General features: G+C 39.9%; 1 protein-coding gene across 5 annotated transcripts; it reads right to left on the bottom strand.

Moving 5' to 3' along the window:
- Window positions 1–3,052: 3,052 nt before the first annotated feature.
- Window positions 3,053–21,382, bottom strand: ZC4H2 (zinc finger C4H2-type containing). 5 transcript variants are annotated; one of them, XM_080553760.1, is made up of 7 exons: window positions 21,123–21,260; window positions 17,004–17,141; window positions 15,336–15,417; window positions 10,076–10,247; window positions 9,317–9,489; window positions 7,993–8,155; window positions 3,053–6,839 (listed from the first exon to the last, which is right to left on the bottom strand). In XM_080553760.1, the coding sequence occupies exons 3-7, from the start codon at window positions 15,386–15,388 to the stop codon at window positions 6,726–6,728; spliced, it is 675 nt and encodes a 224-aa protein (XP_080409886.1). In that variant the 5' UTR covers window positions 15,389–15,417; window positions 17,004–17,141; window positions 21,123–21,260; the 3' UTR covers window positions 3,053–6,725. The 5 variants fall into 5 exon arrangements, with proteins under 5 accessions (XP_080409886.1, XP_080409885.1, XP_080409887.1 ...); XM_080553759.1 differs by having other exon boundaries at window positions 15,336–16,246; XM_080553761.1 differs by lacking the exon at window positions 17,004–17,141 and having other exon boundaries at window positions 21,123–21,230.
- Between the last annotated feature and the right edge of the window lie 7 nt (window positions 21,383–21,389).

The raw sequence follows: 21,389 nt of genomic DNA on the forward strand, positions 1-21,389 counted from the left end.
CATGGAGTGTTTCCGCCCTCAGTTAAGGCACGCCCTGACGGCACTTCCGCCCTCATGTTCCCAGCCAATCACGGCGTGTTTCCGCCCTCAGTGAAGGTTGGTCCTGACGCTACTTCCGCCCGCGGTTCCCAGCCCTGTACAGAGCCGTCCCGGCACGGCTCCCGTTCCGGAGAAGGGCGCCGCCATTTTGCCGCGGGCAGGGGTCCTGCCGTGCAGCCCGGCTCCCACTCCTTAGGCGAGCCGGCCGGCTCCGCGCATGCGCGGAAGCAGAGCGGCAGGCAGGGCTTCCTGGAGCAGCGCTGATGTGCAAGCTAAAAAAAAAAAAAAAAGGCCAAAAAAAACCTCACAGCTTTATGCTTTTACACAACTTAGGGCAGAGGTTGCCCCTGTGGTGCCTTTTTTGTTTGTTTGTTTTAATAAGGTCAGGTATGCTTGGTCTTCTCTCATTGCAATGGCGGGCGTCCTGCAAGTATGTCGTAACCTTGCATTATTCCCTATTACCCGACGCTTGATTCCTCCTGTTTCCTCCCTGGCTGAGTTCTACAGGTTCACAAGCTACTTGACGCTCACTACTGTACCCTAGATGTACAATTTTAGTTGATCAACCATTAATTTCCCCTCTTCCTTTTTTTTTCTCTTCTCTCCTTCTTCTCTCGTGACTAGAGGGCCCGTAATTTTTGTTTTTACTGATTTTGCACTGCTCGTCCTGTTTTTCTTAGCTATCCCCCTTATTTTGGGACAGCAGGACCTTCCCTTTATCTTCTTAACATAGTCCCCGCTGCTATGCTACTGTCGTGCCGGCACAATCACTTTTGAATATACAAGGTTAGTGGAATTTTCCACTGCAAAAAAAACACCTTCTATTGCAAAAACACAACTCTGTTTCTCACAACTCCCCCCCCTTCTTTTCTTACTCCTACTGTTGTTTTTGCACCTCTTCGCATCCCCCACCTTCTTCCAACATTAGGGCGCAATATTTTTCTTTGGATGTCACGGCCATGACAGATACACAATGCCGTTACTATTATAACAACAAATAATTGTTTGAGCCAATTCTATTCAGGTAACCACGAAGTTAAGTTTCTCCCAACTGTTTCTAAATCCCCAGGAAGCGTCATCTTCAGCCGCTCTATGTAGGATCTCGTTTTTTTTTCCCCAAACATTTTTGAGATCAGTCAAATTTGTCCCGTTTGATCTACACGTATACAGCAACTAGCATTAATTATATGCATTAATTGCATGCTCCTCCTTGTGAGGCTAGTAATAAATCTAGTACCATTCGATTCTGGAGTACTATTTTTGACAAACTTGTTACCTCCTTTCGTAGTGCCTGGACCGCACCCAGAGTGTTATTTTCTAGTTCTTCAGTTAGAACTGAGATATTTACAATAGCTTTTTCTAATTCACTCACCCCTAACCAAGGTAAAAACCACCTTGCAAAACTGTGAAATGCCCCGTTTCTTTTTACTAGAGGATCATCTGGAGTCCTCTTAATTCTGCATAGAGTCTTGGGGGGGCTTTGGCTTTGTGGGTCTTCAATAATAGTTACATTTGGAATTATTGCCCCCCAGGATGCAAGCTCCCTTCCATCCTAGGGGGAAAACCTTCCTGGCTTGATTGCCACATAGCCAGTAACAACCCTTGCCATTTCGGACAGGCCGTTCGGTTACGGGATTCTCCCGTTGTATCTGGTGCGCGTTATGTATATTAGCATTCCCGTAGCTACCATACTCGGTACAGTACAGATAATTCCCTACTTCATAGATAACATTTCCACACCCAGGGGTAGGTACTATTGTCCCGTGAGCTTCTATCAATGTCGTTTAAAAGGCACCTTTGATAACACGCTATGTTGTAGCCAGGATTATGGTAGGGAGCTCAGCTTCAAAATCTGTTCCTGCCCAGGACTGAGTATGATGTGTCATTTTTAGAAATCTAGAGAATCCAGACACAGATACTGCTGGTAACGGAATAGCAATCGGGGACAAGGCCTCTTCAGTGTTTCTAGGCATCTGGGTGCAAATCCAACAATTGTTGTGAGACAGAACTCAAGAGGTGTTCTGGATTAATTGGGAATGCTGATTTCCCCCCCCGTCCTATCACTAACCCATTACTTATATAAGCTTAAAATGCGTCGTCTCTCTCTCTCTCTCTCTCTCTCTCTCCACCCCCTATAATAATTAAGAAAAACAATCAAATTCACAAACTAATAAGGATTCTTCTGGTGGGGATTAAATACCACCCCTCCTCCTCCCCCCTCCTCCCCCTCTTTCTTTTTCTCCTTTGTTTCCTTTGAACAGTTCCTCCTAAGGAACGGCACGCCAGCCAAGATGCTTCCAATGCAACACCCTCCTCAGAAGCAAAACGGTAGTCAACTGACCTGCTCTGCTACTGAAGTCAGATAGACAACTGCTAGGCAACTCCACGCCTCCCTCTGCCAACCACTCCCCAACACACACAGTATTTGCCCCTTGACTTAATTCTCAGGGGTCAGAATCCATCCTCAACACGGACCACAGAAACCTACTAGGATGTTGCTAGTTTCTTCTTCATCACCTGAAAAGAAGAGTCACACAGAGGTGGACCAATAGACTACCAAACCAAAAACCATCCCTGTTTTTCAACTTTTCTCCACTCACCTTCCCGATCAAGGTTTAGCACTTCCATTTGCCATGCCAAGCCAAGGTCATGTGGGTGAGACCGAGAAGAAAGAACAAACAAACATGAAATCGGATGTCGTTTCTGTGACTGTTATGCAGATGCAGAGATCTTGGAGTCTAAGCACACAGTGGTTTGTGTTCAAGAAATGTTACTGAGAAGTTTGGCTAGGTTTAAGTCTGTCTTGCTATTTCCTTTTCCTTTCTACTTTCTAAGCTCACAGGTATTTCTTTCCCCATATTTACGACCATAAAGTTTCTATGAAGGCATAACAGAATTGGGGCTAATTGCATACTGTAAAATTAGAGATCTGAGATTTACCTTTCAGGATATGGCTGCTTCTCAGTAGCAAAAGCAAATAACAGTTGTGAAAATACTCTGCATGAAGAAAGCATGACATGTAACAAACATTTATTAAAAAGGACTGTACAGACAACTTTAACAGGTTACTCCTGGTCAGAAGAATAAAATATTTAGAACACAGAAGCCAGTGAAACTCCAGGTATTGCTAAAATATCTAAATGCTAAAATGGAAAACCCATGTCGGAGGACTTAGAAAACTGTAAAATAAGAGAAAGCACTTTCATTTATTTATTTAAAGTGCTAATAAAGTCTTGACTTCTTGGTTAGTCAGGTATTTAGAACAGCACCTCAATAGCTATTCTTTCACAAGCAGATTCTGTAACTTGAAGCCATTGGCAGGTTCAGTCAGCCGCAAGTGTGCCATTTAGAAATTTAAAGTTAAAATTCAGTAAGCGCAATTATTAGAATTTGGCTTTTCACCACAGATAATGGTGTCCTTGGCACTAAAGTTTGAACAACTACTCAACCCTGACCTGGGTGTGAATATTTCTGAAGTCATTAAACACAGTACAATGCTCTCATCCTTTTAGTGTGATCTTATGGCGGGGCGGTGGCTTGTGAATTCTGTGCCACTTGGTTGCAAAAGAACAGGACTATACCATTTGAAACAAGTGAGGAAGTAGGAAACAGCCCTGGAAACCATCTACAACAAAAGAATCCAGTGATTCTGTTATCGTTTGATTACTCATTGAAAAGGGAATGACAAAGCCAGGGTCAAACCAGAGGTTAGTAATGGAAAAGTCCTGTAAACTATTCAAGGCTTAAATAGCCTCTCAGCATCCACAACAGGGGTTTCTTTGTGGCTATCAAGAGAATCTAAGCTAAATAAGAATGAATTTAAGCCACGTGAAGAAATATCCTGGAAGAACTTTAGGTACAACGTAAGAGGCCATTGTTGCTTCACAGTGCAGAAGTGCCATAGTTTTATAGTAAAAACTGTTCTTCAGACAGCTTCCTCCTCTGACTAACTGAACAAGGAATCAGTATTTCGTAATTATCTCTCAAGTCTCTTGAGAAAGGTAGCAGGGAGAAAAAGGGCCAAGGCTGTCACAAGAAGAGCTCTTCAGTTAACTTTCTTAATTAATCTGTGAGAGAAAATATTAATAGTTCCCTAAGAAAGATACTGCTTCCCCCCCCCCCATGCCCCCAGTATCCCTTATTAAATAATATGGATTTGTCTCCTTGAAGTAGTTTGACTCATTCTCAGCAACACAAACTATTCATATGACTGAACTTCATAAAGGATGTGAAAACAGATTTCTAAACACTAATATGTGATTGATACAAACACAGTATGTCATACACACATCTTTTTCTCTTTAAAAATATTAACAAAAAACTTGTTAAACATGAGGGCACTAAGGACTAGTTTAAAAAAAAAAAAGTAAAAATACAGAACTGTTATACAAAGTTAAGAAATGGTGTTTTAGAATGATGTTATGAATCATTAAGCATGCTTCAGTTTAGAGCTCTAGAGATCTCCAAAGAAACAAAGAACCTGGCAAAGTAACAGCAAAGTAAGAACAGCTTGGACTAACCCCACCTATTTTGGGACTTTCAGGACTGTAAGTCAGTTCTACATATCTGTGCCTCTTCATGCACTACTTCATTGCGAGCCATTCACCCACTCTCCATTGTCACTACTTCTGAAACTTAGCAACATCTACCATAAAAGTATGCTGTTTTCATGCATGCAGTTTGGAGGAAAGAGTCCATATGCTGTTCTTTAACTCTGTGTATGTTTTCCTTTAAGCTCAGTAGGAATTGCTCTGAGTAGGATACACAGCATATGGCCTCTCTGACATTTAAAAACAGAACCCAGTATTTGTGTTGGAAACATGCAGAAGGATAGTTAGGGCACTACTGCCATCTGGTGAAGGGAGGACAGGGTCATGCTCTCCTCCATCATCGCTCAGAGACCGAATCCCAGTAATGCAGCTCACAGAATCTGCTTTTTACATGTTGTCAGGGGCACATAGTCCATATTCTGCCTCTACTGTTGACAGATGTTTATTTGGCTATCAAACGTTAAAATGGGAGAATACTGACTGAACTTGGCATAAATTATAAGGCTATATTCAATAAAATATTCATGTACTTTATGGATGAGTTTGGAAATTAATGGCAATGTGTGTGATTTGGACAGTAGAAGTGTTTTATGTGTATTTGTAGAGTCCACAGCATTTCACAAAGTTCTGACCAGAGACTTGGGGCTTCCTTGTCCTTCGTTTTTAACAAGCAAAATTCTCAATATATCCAATCTAGCATAATAGTAGAAGAAAACATGGGCTAAAAAGAGAGGCTGAATGCAAACAGGCAGTCCCTGTCTCCTGAACTTAGTGAAAAGAATATATAATACTTAAGATCAGTTTAGTCAACAAAGTTGGTGACAAAACTGGAATTAGAAATGAGTAAGTCTGAAAGCCCTGTTCTGTAGTTGGGTCACTGCCACCCTCCCTGTTGGAGAAAACTGCAGCTGCATGAGATGAAATAGGGAAGACAGAGATAAAGAGAGGGGTCTGCAGGATCCTCTAATTGAGGTTCTTTTGTCACACATGCAGAGTAAGAAAAAAAAAAAACAGGATGAAAAACTAACTTCATAACGGCTTATTAAAAGATACAACAATAGGAAGTTTTGGTCAGGGAGAAAAACAACCCCCCCCCCAAAAAAAGGAAGCAAAAAAAACCAGGCAGTTCTAGTGAAATACATCATTTTTTAGTTGACACTGTTCCCAGCGCATGTTATTAAACTTCCCTGTGATCCAACAGATGATACGTCTGCCAAAGATTTCTGCAGAAAACGTGGGAGACGTGCAGAATGGCTACTGTTGTAGTCTGTGGACATAGAGGTTTGGGGTATTTGATGCATGTTTCCTAGAGAACTACAGTAAGCTTGTTTGCCCTAGAGCCTAGGAGGACTACTAATGTATTAATTTAAACCTTATATTTAAATCAATTAGTCTTCTGACTGCTGAAAATAATATCACATTAAGATGTTAAAGATGACACAAATTATGCCATTTTTAGTACTTCACACACAGACTATAACTGGATCCCTCCTCCAAATTTTAAGCCAAATTTGATGGAATGATACAATCAAACTCCAATAAATCAAAATTCACTTGTGTCCTTAATACACTGATTTCTTGTATAAACCATTTCTTTTTTTTCCTGAACATGTCCCACATTAAAAAAAAAAAAAAAGTGCTACTTGATACCCAAGCCTACACAATCGTACCAGCATGGAAAACAAATTGTTCTTTAGTGAAACAAACAAACAAACAGATTTTTCTGCATTTCAAATGGTATCCTGTTATCAGAAAATAGGAAAATAAGAATAATCTGTTAGTAACATCTGTTTTTAAAAATACATAAAAGCATTTGTAGTAATCACATTTGGCCAGTAGGTGTAGTCTGGCATTTAGGATACCTGCATAAGAATTCTGTGTTGCTTATGAGTCCAAAAGATGGAATGACTGAAATGTTAAATTGTAGCACCATTAGTACTTATTCTCTTAAAACTAAATCCTAAGGACCAGAAGGAAATTAAGACAGGACAGGAACATTGTGCTTACATTGCATTGGATAGAAAACAATGGGTTGGTCATACTTGAGTCTGCACTTCAGTAAAGTCTGGCCAAATTTACAGTTCTACTGGAAGGGTAGTGGAAGAGGTCACATTTTTCTCGTCAGTCTTCTGGGTTTCATTCATCCTGTTTCCTCTTGGGCTTTTTGGGATTCCGAGATCGGCTCTTTGCTTTGCAGAGTGGACATATGGGTGCATTCCGATGAATTTGTTGGTGACACGATAAACATGCCTGAAACGCGACATTGCAGCCTTTTGTTATAAACATTTAAGTGGCATTGATACATGGGTTATTGAGTATCAATACTGAAAAAAATAATCAAGGCAAGACTTCTTGCCTTTAAGGGCAAACCAATGCTAAATTTTATATCCAGGTCTCTAGACTGTACAGTAACTTCAGGCCAAAGGAAAAAGTAACGAATCTCATTGTATTTAAACTACAGTTCAGCAAACACATGATTCAGGCCTGTATCAATAATCTCAGAATTAAATTCCATTTCATTTTAAGCTTTCCATGTGCTTTAAAGATGTCTACAAGGGTAATAGCTCACTGAGTCAGAGAAGTTATAGTGAAGTCTGACTGCAATTTCACAGCATTCAAGGCAGAGAGGGTGATTAGATTAATTCTACATATTTAACACAAGATACAGCACTCTACCCTTTTGTTCCATACTCAGCCCTCGAACTTCCATTTGACTGAAGTGTATTGCTCTCAGAAAGGATTTTTGCTGACCTAACTCTAGATAGTAAGTACATAACTATGAAATGTACTTACCTCAGTTTGCCTTCCTACTCCATAAATCTCTGAAACTAGGGTGGGATGGATAGTATGCAATTACTTTTCTGTTTCTACTAACTACAGAAAGAGCTGAGTATAACTGTTCAAAGTAGTACACCTCACTTAAGTGCTTACAGTTAGGTTGAACTAATCCACACATTAATCTTGATTTGAAGATACCAAGAAATACAGAATCAATCACCTTCTCTGGTAATTTCTACCATGAATAGTTGTATTTCCTCATAAAATATGTGCATTGCTTCTAATATGTACCCATTGTGGATTACCTCCCAGCTATTGGTCTTTCTTTTACCCAGCATCTTTCTTCCATGCGTTTCTCTCACATGAAACACAAAATGAGTGAGAATTGCCTGCATCTCTATGGAGATTCTTAGGTCATAAAGGAGTCAAAATAAAGCCTTGTCAACCCTTGATGACTGGTGCTACTAGTTTAAGTCTGCTGGGATTGCTTTTGATATGAACTCCTGCAGAAAAAAAATCAGAATCAGGATGCATCATTTTTACTTTTTGTAAATACTGATCAATTTTATAAACATTGTATATTTCAATGACACAAGAGAAAAAACAGCACATTCCATCTCCTGACCTTCATTGGAGGTGGCTGTTGTCTGAAAGTTGCTGTCTGTCTGGTATCTTGTTTCCTAGCCACTTGCAGCTGTTGGGCAGCTGCTGCAGCTGCAGCCAGAGACTCTGGAATGGGAGGCTCCTGTGGTTCTGTCTGCCATTCTGCTTTCTGCTTTTCAAAGTAGCTAGACCAAAAAAAAAAATTTAAATAAAAATAAAAAAATAAACACCTTCTGGACTATTTCATTATTTTTAAGGGATAATTTGTGTTAAAATATAATGGACCACATTTCTCTATTACATTTCCCCATTAGAGTCAAATTGCCTACATTTAGACACCTTTTGGACTAATTCTTAAATGGAGTTGCTGGTATTTTCCTCTACATTTAAGCACATCAGACAGATTTCAGAAGAATGGAAATGACTGTTAGCTTCTAAGGCATCTTGATTTACAACTAAATATAAAACTAATAGGCTAGAAAATATACAGTGTACATACTTAATCTTTAACAGCTTTAGATGTACCACTGCCAAACTCTCTATTTCTATATTTTATCCTGTTAATATTTTTAATGCAATAGATTTATACATTTCTTTGTAGTGTCACGCTGCTTTGAGCGGAAAACTGCATTTCCGAAGAAATTCTGAGAAATCTTGAAAACTGTGTCAGTTAAAGCGATGCCAAATGTGCAGGGCATTAAGAAATGTAGTTTTCTTAAAACATCAATTGCATTTAAAACTGATCTGTTAAACAAACGATACTGTTCTTTGAATAGTAGCTAATTCTGCCGCCTTCTAGGTTATGCCTTGAAAAATGAAACTGAGGTCATTATCCAAATCTATTCCACATCTAGGGTAAACTTTTAGTTTTTATGGTCACAGGTAGATGTCTAAATGGCACTGCCATGTGCATGCAGCAAAAAAGAAAAAATATGACTAGCAGTACCACAAACCAATTGAAGAATAATTGCTTTGTATGCCTTTCTTGTATTGTCTTCTATCTCTGCTAAACAAGCAAAAAAACAACATGAAGAAAATACCTTGTTAGAAAAAAACAATATACAATATAAAATCTAGAGAAACAAACTCTTGAATTTTTACATATCATATGTAGAGTTTGCAGCTTGGAATAATCTAACTTCCAACAAATTCAAATAATGTTATCAGATACATGTACTCCCACATCTCTTTTTTGATAACTTTTTCTTTTCATGCATACCTCTTAAGTTATTTCTTCCACCTACCAAACAAAGTAGAATGACAAAACCAAAGAATAAAATCAAGAGCTAGACTATTAGTTAGATTTATAAATATAAACCCAGATAATGTTTGCTTTGGAGACTTACTCAAGGGACAGTTTCTCTTCCTCCTCACACAGATCTGGCAGCCTCTGCAAGCCCAGAGTCATCCGCAGAGCATCTACATGCTCCTTCAGGGGTTTGTACTCCTCGTGCAGGCGACGAGTAGATTCCAAGAGCTTGTTGAGATCATTCTCAGATTGCTTGATAGTGTTCTCCATCTGAAATAGATTCCCCTATAATTAATTAATTATAATTGTATTAATTTCCTTCTGGCTGGTGCTTCTTACTGTACTCTGGTAATGTTTGGTGGTTCTACTCAGTGATGAAGGTAAACTCTTGCTAAGAACTTCACAAATATCGTGTTTTCCCCAAATCCCTTTTCTTCAGAAAAAACACAAAACATAAAAACCAAACCAAAACAAAAAGCAATCAAAAGTCCCAGCTAGCTGCCTTCAGCTGCTGGATGAGAAGAGACTAACAGGAAGAATGGTTTTCTATGGGACTGTCAGAATGATGTTACTATGACTAATGGTGAGGTTGTAGCTAGAATGGGCTTGGCAACCTAACCCCTTGGTCCAAATGCTTTCTAAGCTCACATTACAAAATATCCCACCTTTCACAGACAGGAAAAAAACAATTAGCATGAAATAAATTTAATTGGCACTTTTTATAGGATCCTAGGATGGTGTTGTAAAGTCCAGATTATTCAACCAATCATAGTTCATTGATGTGTGCAATTCCACAACCTGTGGCTTGATTCATATACAACTGTCTTAGACTGCCTGCAGCTGGACTGTTGCATACCACATTAATATCAGCATGGATCAGACGCAGCTCCTCTACATGGGCCATCTTCTCTTGCAGCAGCAGGTCCATTTCCTGTTTGTATTCTTTCAGGTGCCTCTCCTCAGACTCCAAAGCTTCAAATTCTGCTTTCAGTCGCGCCTTTATTTTTTCCATCTGCAAAGTCTTATTCCTGGATCCCAGTGATAATTACAAATATAGAGGGACAACAGTAAGTCACTGCAAAATATTTGTCAAGGTGTCACTTTATAGATGAATAGATGGAAGAAGCAGGTAGCAGTAATAGGCAAGGGTGAAACTAAGTATGCCTGAAAAAACATAAGGTGCAATGACAGAACTGAATTCTAATCCCAGCTCTTTTGCTGAGCATTTCTAATGTATGAGATTATATCAAACTTTCATATACAGAATTATGAAACGAAGAGTACATTGTAAAAATGTAACAGTTACTGCAGATTTAGAGAATTTGTACTAAGAGTTCTACTGTATCAATTTACTGAGATTAAAACCTAGTTCCAAAGCAGAGAAATCCAGAAAATATGAAAGGTTTTAAACAGGATTCGGTGATACATAAAATGAAATGGAAGTTACTATAATATCCTATACATTGACTACCACTATGCGGACAGTAATTTGAACTGCTACAATGCTAACTTCAAGTTCAGATTAAAGAAAATTCCAGAGCAATGACATGTCAGAGTAGTAAAAACTCAAGATGACATTCACCACCACCATCCCGTTTGTAGGTACACCATGACAAGTTCTTGGTTCTTTGCTAAAATCTCGTACCTTTCACATATTTGTAAGTGTTTCTACCAATGTCCTGCATTCTAATTAAAAAAAAAAAGTGCCAATCTGTCATTCCATTGCAAAAGTGTTTAGAAACCCAGTCCATTTCTCTCTCTTCAAAGCTAACAATTAAGGGGTGTGAGTTTCAGTCATCAGACAGCTTTAAGCAGCAGAACAGTCTACTGCTCTTGTGATTCAGTAGTTGTACTAGTCATTGAACAGAGCAAACAAACTGCTCTTGTTCCTGGTCTTGTTTCTGTGATTCTGTGATTTAGTTAACCAAGAAGTCTTAGTTATTTTTCCTGTACTTTAGGTTAGAATATGATACGCCATAACCCAGGTGTCAACAACACTTAAATGTTTATAACAAGAACCTGCAATGTCACATTTCAGGTAATTGTACAGTACCACCTCTGGCCTTCCTTGTTATACTTGGCTTTAACAGAGTTACTGTTTTCTCTTGCTCCAACCAAGATTCCCAAAGAAATTTTAGAGCTAGCCTGAGGACTCTTCTTTAAAGTATATGGCAAGTGTCTGTATAGATTCTATTCTTGCTTCTGTTTGACTGGATCTCTCCTGTCACCCCCCCTCTTGGGAAGACTCACATATGCCTTTGAATCCTTTGTTCCTGTTTTCCAAATCAGTCTCAATGAGTGCAGTAACTGCTTATGCCCCAAGTTTCGTTAATCCTTTTACTGGCTGTCTCAGACATCACTGGCATAGGGGAACTGGCACAACAGTCTTCCACCATTTGCTGAAGAGAATGGCAGAAAGCTGGGTCAGTCCCTGAGACAACTAACTCTTGTTATCTATTTCAAGAATTATAGCCGAAGTCGTTCTCTCTCTCACTTCAGGAGCTTATAAAGCTACAAGAAATAAAAACAGTATCATAAATAACTTCTCCGATATGTATTCAGAACTAAGAGGGAGTTGGTTCTCCCCCTCTATTCTGACCCCGCGAGACCCCACCTGCAGTACAGCATCCAGCTCTGGGGCCCCCAGCACGAGAAAGATGTGGACCTGTTAGAGCAGGACCAGAGGAGGACCACAAAAGTTATCAGATGGCTGGAATGTCCTAGAATCACAGAATATCCCCAGATGGAAGGAACCCACAAGGATCATTGAGCCCAACTCCTGGCTCCACACAGGACCAGCCAAAAATCAGACCGTATGTTTGAGAGTGTTGTCCAAACGCTTCTTGAACTCTGGCAGGCTTTCCTAATGCCCAACCAGAACTGGCCCTATCCCAGCTCCATGCCCTTCCCTCGGGTCCTGTCACTGTCACCAGAGAGAAGAGATCAGCGCCTGCCCCTCTGCTCCCCTTGAGAAGAAGCTGTAGGCTGCAATGAGGTTGTCCATCAGTCTCAGTACTCACTAGTCTGAACAGTATTTACTAGTCTGAACATGAATATTGGACTTAAACCAGTAAAAGAGATCATCTCTGTCTTCTATTTCAAATGTGGCAATATCCCACTAAAAAGTATCCTCCAACCATCTACTCCTGTTTTCATCAAGCCTCATTGTTTCCATATACTTAGCAATAGCAGCTTTGATTACTGAAACTGGGAGTACTTGTCCCCAGTTTTATCCCTGTTTCCTCTCTTGTATTTATGGAATGCATTCACCCGAGACAACGGAAAAAGATCACTTTCCTCACTGTTACTAGTCACTGGCCTCTGTGCTCTGCCAAATTGCCTCAACGAATGCATTGCAAGGGATTGTTTCAGACCAAATGATTAGCTTTTGGTATAGGAAAGAAAAAGCGCATACAAATTAGAACTCTCTGTTAGCATCAGGCAACATGCTGTGATGTTTTGAAACAAAAACTGCAGTTGTGATTTCTACACTGCCTAATGAATTCTGCCCTCGTGTTCTTTGCCCTTCTATTTAAGTTCTTAGACTGCAATGGTAATGGTAGTCGCTAAGTGACTACTTAATGCCACAGTAGGGCATTAAGCAGTGAAACTAGCATCTGTCATGGGTAAGTTCGCTCTCATTCTCTTTGATCTCCTCCCAGTTAGAACACTGAGGTCCAGTCTTTATGTATTTGCTTAATTTTACAACTAGGGTTAGTTCTGTGAAACTACTCAATGCATATCAATAAGCATGTGCAGATACATTTGGATTGGTGGCACATATATACATTTACTGACAACAGCAATTCCATTGACTACAGATTATGTATTTTTTTATCTATGTATACAGGTTTTGAGAATCATATTCCAGAATTCCATCAAAAACCCAGCTGAGCTGCCTTTAATAAATGATAGAGTGCAGCTACAGAAATTGGCAATTTCTTTGATTTTAATTGTGAGGGCTTTTTTTTTTTTTTCCTTTGCCTATAGAATAGTACATGGAATGCAGATTAAAATAAAGCCTGCCAAATCCATCAAAGGTGTGTTTGCTCTGTAAAGATAAGGGTTTCTTATAGCAATTTTGATTGATTTTTTTTTTCATAGAATGAAAAGACATTTTAAATAGGTAGTTTATCTGACCACATTTTGTGAAAGGAGACTCAAAATTGACATGAATGCTGCAAGCAGGATTTGTTTTTGATTTTTTAAGTTAAAATATATTCAAGCAAATTTCTTGATACCTCATTGCACAATAAAGGTAATAATGTCACCTTTACAGTACCTTATACCATAAACTAATATAAAAAATGTCTTAATTACAGTTTAAATGTCCCATTTGAATATATTGTCATAAAATTGAATACACCATAAATTTCCAAATACAGGATACCACTTTCTCTGGAAAGATAATTTAATGAGATATTTAAAGTCAGTGTTAGAATATTTGGACCTCAAACTGTAATAGGCCATATTTAGATCTGTATTTTAAAGGAGCCCGTCCAATAATAGTTCCGTAGAAAAGTGTTGTTCTTATTCTGAAAAGCATGTGTTATTCCATCTCTTTCTACATGTAGTTTTGGGATGTTAGATAAAATTTTTTGCCTGATCTTTGTTCATCTTCATGATATCGAGTGAAGAAGGCCAAGGCCCATACATTGCTGCCTAATTCACCTCTTTCCACAGGTGAAGTGTGCTTGCTAGAGGTGCTGTTAACAGCCAGAAAGATGTCTCTGCAGCCATCTGCATGCAGGGCCAGGCAGCAGAACCTTTGTCCCCTGCCTCTCCTGCAAATATCCCCACTGATAGCCTGTATTCAGCTGCCATGCCCCAGAACACTTCCTTCCACTCTGGGGTTACCCACCACCACCTCAGCTTTCAGCTCCTGGCTACATACCAAATCACTTTCTTTGTAATGCATTCTGGCTTTTGGATGCATGAATTCCTGCTAAATATAGACAGCTCAGGCCCTATCCTGAATATCAGTGTCCTATGTCAAAGAGTGAAAATGTCCTACCTAAAGCTCAGAAAAACACATACCCCCAACATGGGCACATACGGTGCCGTTCATTGTTTATGACTCCCCCTCTTTCAAGGCATTCTGCAATTCACCATACAAAGAACACTATATGCAAATTCTTCATGTGTTGTGTTGCACAGAACAGCAGAGAGACAGCTGCCTGCCTTGTGGTAGATTCTCAAGATGATGGCAGAAAAAGCCCATGCTCTTGTGTCCCCATCCATCACCACCACGGCACTCTGTCACCCCAGTACATGTGGCCCTGCTCACCACTTCAGGGTGGTGGCCAAAAACAGCAGGTAGGAAGACTCCTTGCTCTCCCTGCCCACCTTAGCCATCTCTCTGCCTCTGGGTAGAGGGCCATGTCTCTGCCCAGGGAAGGGAGAGTAGAAAGAAACCGGGTAAACACTGGCTGCTTCACAGGCTCAGCTGCTCCCCTCTCCTAGCACACGCACAAATTCCACACTCCCTCGCAGGCCGCAATCCCAGCTAAAGCTGACTGCCAGCACTGACTGCCCAGGGAGATCGGCCACCCTGGCAGTTGAGCAGCCACACATCCTCCCATTGGTCTCTGCCTGGCTGTGCCCAGACATCCATGTCCTGCTCAGACACTTAAACATGCCACTCTCAGGGGCACATCCATCCTTGGCTTTTGCTGTCATGCTCCGCTTGCTTTCTGCCCTTCCTTTCCTAGCTTGTTAAGGCTCCTGCCAGGGAATGATGGGAGTGGGCAAGGCAAAATGATAGATTTATGACCGAGCGACTCAGGAATGAGAAATAATACTTCAAAGAGCTTAAAAGAAAACACCTGCAGCCCAACACCACCCCCACACTCTTCCCTCTCGTGTTATGGTGTCACTGAGTTAATTCTCTGGAAATGTATGACCATCACAGCCCTTTGCTGCACCTTCTGCTGCTACTTCCCGGTTGCAGATGCTCCTTCCCTATTTAGAAAAATGTCATTTCAGCTCTTATCATAAAGCCCAGGGGTGGTTTGCTTTCCCTCAGGAGCACAATAGCTACTTTCAGATCGATGCAACTCCTCCACTCCCCCGAGAAAGCTGTTTCATGTAACTGATGCGGCACAAAGCAAACGTACCTGATCTCCTTGATGCTCTCGAGTTTGCACATAATTTCTTGCTCATCTGCCATGCTGATTTAAACCTCCCGATTTAAACCTCCTGTGAAATGTACGAAATGCCAGGGAAAACAAAAACAAAAACAACAACAAAAAACCAACAATCATACAATAGACACAATGTAGTCACCCCCTCCGAGCATACGGTCTCTGAGCCTGTGCAGTAGGCTCTAGTGGGAACTATGGGACTTAGAGTCCAGCTTCCTATTTCTGACTAGGCAGGTAGTCAGCAGAAAAACTACAACACCCACAAGGCAGAGTAAAGCTTTCCTGCCCTTTTTCCTGCAACTACATTTTGAATCAATTTGTCACACCTGATGTCAAAGGTTGTTAGGAATGCAAAGAGAGCAAAAGGTGACCTCCTGAGGTCTATGCAATAATTAGCATTTCATTAAATCATTTGAATTATGGAATAAGCACTAAGATCATTGGATGTGTTTGTGATTTTGATGTAAAACATAAAAACATGCTGTAGCCGTTACTACTACTGTGCTGTTTTCTTGTAGGTACTCTGAGTGATGAGGAGTGCATATATGGAGTTCAGAAGAGATACATTTTGTTCTTTAGGATTTTCTTTTTTATTTCTGCCACTATACATAGCAGTCTTAGTTTTGAAAAGAATAACAATGCAAATAAAACAGCTAAATTGAGAAAAGTGACCATTTGCCATACTAAGGACATTCTAGCCATGAATATCAGAGCACTTCGCTTCTTCACATGTTGGTGAATAGAGTCACTGTCATTCCTCAGACAGGCAATTATATTTCTTCTTCTGTAGTGTATTAAGCATTGTTTTTTAAGTTATGAAGATAACAGTTATATCTCAACACTTTGGAAGGTCAAAAGAAATAGCTCTAGCTACCGTGCATTGTCTGAAACAAATACAGAGAACCTGATGAGAAACCCACCATGAAAATGAAAGCAAACAAGAAAACTGCAAAATGTTCTGTATTACAAAAGAGATTTAGGCTTGTAGAAGGGAATGTGACAGGCTAACATTCCCTCTACCTTCTTCTGAGTTCTTGCCAGGAAGGAAGAATAGGCTTAAATTCCTGAATTCTGCTACCCAGCCAGTCTCCAAAGAATTTATGCTAGTATATACCTCTCCTGCCCTGCCCTGCCCTGCTTAACAAAGAAGTTTAAGCAAACCTTTTGTAACTGAGGCAGCAAATGTTTGTCAGTGGGATTTTTTTCTTCTTATGCAAATTACATTGAATAATCAATGTTATGTGATGCAGATCAGACCCTGTTTCAGGCAGTGTGAGAAGCTGAGAAGCTGAAACTCTCTTCACTGGAGATGCAGTTTGGCCTTTTTTTTTCTCTTTTTTTTTTTTTTTTCTGCTTTCACTGATCAGTGGGAATGGGCAATCCGGCAAATCAAGTCAGTCATAAAAACTTCAGAACTCATGGGTGATATCAGAACCAGTGCACTGCAGCTTCCTGCTTATTTTTTCCTAATATTAATATATCTAGTCATCTTTTTAAATGCTTTTAGTTTCTAGTGAAGTAAATGGGGATTTGGAATGACCAAAGACTCCGGTTTCAGATCTCCATGTATTTAAAAATAGCAAAAATTATTGGTTTTCATTAAGCACAGGTGAGCAGAATATTTTTTTCTCTTTGGTTTACCTGTGTTGTGCAACTTGGTCTTTAATATTCTCTTGTCCTCTGTGACAGTATGTTTTCTCTGAGTGATTTTGCTGCTGCTTCTATTTACACTGCTGTCCTTGGCCTGCGTTGGAGCAGGGACCCCGTTTTTATGCTCACCTGTGAAGTAATATCAATTTGCATGAAGTCATAAAAACAACACAAAGCTCAGAATGTCATGCGTTATTGCAATAGCTGCTAACTGAACTCAGACAATCCAAGTAAAATAGCTGGTTCTGAGCTAAAAATTGATCTTAGAATCTCTTTATGTGCCGCAGTTCCCAGAATTTTATATGGAGTATGTGTGTAGCACAATGGCCTTAAGGTGCTGGGATTCACTTTTACCAATTTTCTACCCATGTTCCTTTTTTGCAAGGAAGTTATAAAACGAAGTGTGGGGAGACTTGGATGATAGTGATGGAGTTGGAAGAAATAAAAATCCAGAGAACAAACTTCAGAGCTGAGCTGGTATGACTGAGGTTTGTCCTCAGTCTGAGGCAAGGAAGTTGTTCATAAGCGCTGGAGCAAACAGCCCCAAAGTGAGATCCCTAAAAAGACATAATTAGGGAAAATAGCTGAACTGATTTTTGTATGTCCTGTCAAAAGACAGGACTCTCTTATTATCTTACCCACAATAAGGATAAGGATAAATCCCTTGATGGGTTGTTTTTCAGCATCCAGTGAAGCACCTGGGTTGTTTCAGGATGTGAAGCAAGCCACATTCTCTCAAGGATCAATTGTGGCTAGTTTGATTACATTTTTACAACTTACTGGTAAATTGGTACTTGATTTTCAAGACATGGTTTTTACAAGAGCAGAGCTATCAGGTGTGAGGTCTTACAAGTTGCAGATGGTTGGTATCTCTAAACAGTGAGGACTTTCCTTTCATGAATTTTCAGCATGTTAGCATCTACAATCTTCAGATATGGGGCAGGATACCTTTATAATTAGCAATGTACAAATCCAAGGACAAAAGCTGATGGTTCCTGTCCCAAATACTTTCTCTAAATATAAGGCAAGAGAGAACATGTGGGTACGATAGACAAAGAGAACAATGAACAAAAGAGGAGAGCACTGGCCATCACGATAAGCAGTGGTTGGGATTCACCTTGTGCCTGAGCACAAGTCAGTCTTCTCAGACAAAAGATTACTGATCTGTTTATCATTAATAATAATTAATAATCAATAGTTAAAGAGAGTTAAAAACTCAGGATGACTTGTACAAAACATCTACATTCTTTTTCTATCAATTCCACTAGACAATAAATTAAGAAATAAATTGAAATTTTCAAACATTATAAAAAACATATTTCAGATTCTCTTATGAATCTTCCAATTAATGATTTTGAGGATTTATTTGCATTATACAAGTCCAATTTTTGTAAATGTATTCTTGCAGGCATAGTTCTGGAATAGGTAATGAAAAAATAGCAGCTCTAACTTACTTCAAAGTGCTCACAAAGGTTGATACTTACAGTGTGGATTTAAGAATTTATGTGGATTTAAGAATACTTTTAATAATGTAGGGATACTTTTAATGTTAGATAAACAATACCCGAGGAACAATTCCTATCCCCTTTCTTCCTTACCTCCAGGACAGAATCTTTAATCCACCCCTCCAGTGTTAAAATTCAGATCACTTATCTGTCTGCGCTATTCTTGTTTTAATACTCTACCCATTAAAACATTATTGGAGTATTTATAAGACAATCTCCTGGGACTAGCACATGCTTTATGCAAGTCTTTCTCTTCCCTTCATTTTCCCAGAAGAGTGAGACTTTAACTTTTTTATATAGCTTATTTTGAATGTATTTATTCTTACTTTATTTACACAAATCCGTTTATATAAAAGCAAGGTCAAAGAAATACCACTTGTACTCAATACACAAAAGTCAGCCATGTGGGCGTGAGGTATGTTAGGTCTCATTTTAAGAAATTAAAAATGTAGGTGTGCTATACACATGATGGTAGGAATTTGTTAACTTTACCATTTGTGCAAAACTAAAAACCATTAGCTCTGCAGAATAACAAAGCGAAGAAACAATCCTTAGAAGTATTCAAAATAAATGAAGGCCTGAGGAGAACCATTTCATATCAGTAAGTAAATTCCCATTGCTTTCACTAGGTCTTAAGTCAGGCTCTAGATAGATAGTAAGTAGTCTTTTGGAGCATGCATTTAGCTTGAGTTCAGCATCCACATGAAATCAGTGCCTGCTGCAGTAAGATATCCTGCTCTTCCCTCGATTGTGGAATCAGCACAGCTGTCATCCTGTGCCCTCTTCCCTATGCTGCCTTTCAAGTACAGTGAATCTGCTTGACATTTTCTATCCTCTCAACTCACTCTGTTTTTCAAAATGCAGTGGCATTTTTTTTTTCGTTGATGAAGAATACAGTCCTTTATATGAGGCTTCTGCTATTGCTGCCAAATTTCTGAACGTTTTTTTTTCAGTGTAAACTTTCAGCAAAGTGACTAAAGAGGAAGAGGAGAGTATGTACTTTCACCACTGCTGTCAGAGGTAACAAGGTGAGCAAAAGGCGTATTGTACCCTGGAGAGACTAGTCAGTATCCTGATTGTGCACTCTGAGATCCCTACTGTTTCTAGAGATAGAGATGAAAAATCTTTTTCCAGATTGCAAAGTAAAGCATCAGTACGTCATGAAGCATGCTGTTTTATGGACAGAGCAGAAGGCCAGGGTTTGTCCGTCTGGATTACTCTTTCAGCTCTGATGCTAATACTGGCAGTCCAAGCACATTCAAACTGGTGTCATTCAGCTTTTTTTTCACAGGTCTGGACAAGTGTCTTAATCTCTCTGTGTTTCACTTTTTGTTGTATACAAAATAGGTCTGACAGTTCTTTAAATGATCGGAAATCACTGCACTGATGTTTCACGTGTATTCTCTTGCTATTTATAAACTTTGATGTGTGGGATATAAATAACGATCAGTTTTCTCCCAGCACACAGGTAAGATTTTTTCAATGGGTGATGTGGGACTAAAGCAAACTGCCATTGAAAAAAACCTCCCAGTCATCTGTTCCTGAAAAATTCATCCTTGTTCCTATTTGATCCTTTTTAAACCAAGAGCTAATAGGCAGATACATTTCAAAACACGTTTTAGTATTATGCAGACTGAACTCAATGCCAAAGTACTACCCTACACACTGAGCACCAGTTTGAATTTTGTTGCATTTAAAAAAATTAGACACTTCCATTTAGTATAAATTCATTCCATACACTGATACCACTGTGACAAGAAGTCTGATACAGAACAGTTCCAACTGCAAGAATGACTTCCCCCCCCCCAGGCAATCATCCCCCCTAGAACAATCAATTCTACACGGCTGGACATAAAGATATATATTTTTTCTTTTTTTCTTTTCTCAGCATGTGCTGGATTTAACACATTAACGTATGTATATATATATTTTCTTTTTAAACTATTTTTAACTATTTAAAAAATACCATTAAATTCTGTGTACATTGTTCATTATTACAGAAGTTTTCACGTTATAAAGAATGCCCTGATAAACTTTTATCTGAAGTTCTATAAAATGAGCCACTGTGACAGATTTAGTTACGTAACAAGTGACATATACACTAATATTGTACATTTTGTCAGCTTTTATCTTCATCTGAGCATCTGAAATATCTTTCTAGTCAAATATCAGTGAGTTAAAGCAGCCAAGCTGTAGCATTTTTTTTTCAAAAGATAGAACTCAGACATTTAGTAGTTTATAAGGTCGTCCAGCTGCCAGAGGAAACTTGGAGATGTGAAGGCAGGTGAAAACTTGTGCGGACGGACATTAAAGAAACGTGTGCAACACGTTTTGTGAAAGAAATAGCATGCACAGAAATTGCAGTTACGCTTGCAGAAAGCCTGGTACACCAGGCTGGAAGACTGGAGAAGCCCCCTCGCTAACACACAGAGCAGGCCCGACCGCGGGCCGCCGTGCCGCGGGGCTGGGGGCGTTACCGCGGGCACCACGGGGAGCGGCGCTGCCAAGCCTCAGTAAACAGAAGAGTCAAAATGGCGCACCCTGAGGTACGGAATTCACCTCAAATTCCCGAACTTTTAAAATAGAAATTCCTTCTGTATCCCACCTGGTTTCTGAGCCTTCAAAACATACTCGAGTCACATTTGAAGGAATCCTCCCTACAGCTAGTGGGGGAATACTTTTAGGGAAGGCTGCTGGGGTTCCGGGGAAGCCGGAGGCGTTCATCAGTACCGCTGGCAGGCGGCAGCCACACCGCAGCCCTCGGCTCCTAAGAGCACCCCGTCTTTGTCAGCCCTCGAGGCGTTCGCTCCCCGCGCGTCCCGGCTCTGCTCCTGCGCCGCGGGCGGGGCCCGGGCCCGGGCATGCGCCGGCA

Source organism: Anser brachyrhynchus (genome assembly GCF_964034855.1).
Source record: "Anser brachyrhynchus genome assembly, chromosome: 13".
NCBI lineage: Eukaryota > Metazoa > Chordata > Aves > Anseriformes > Anatidae > Anser > Anser brachyrhynchus.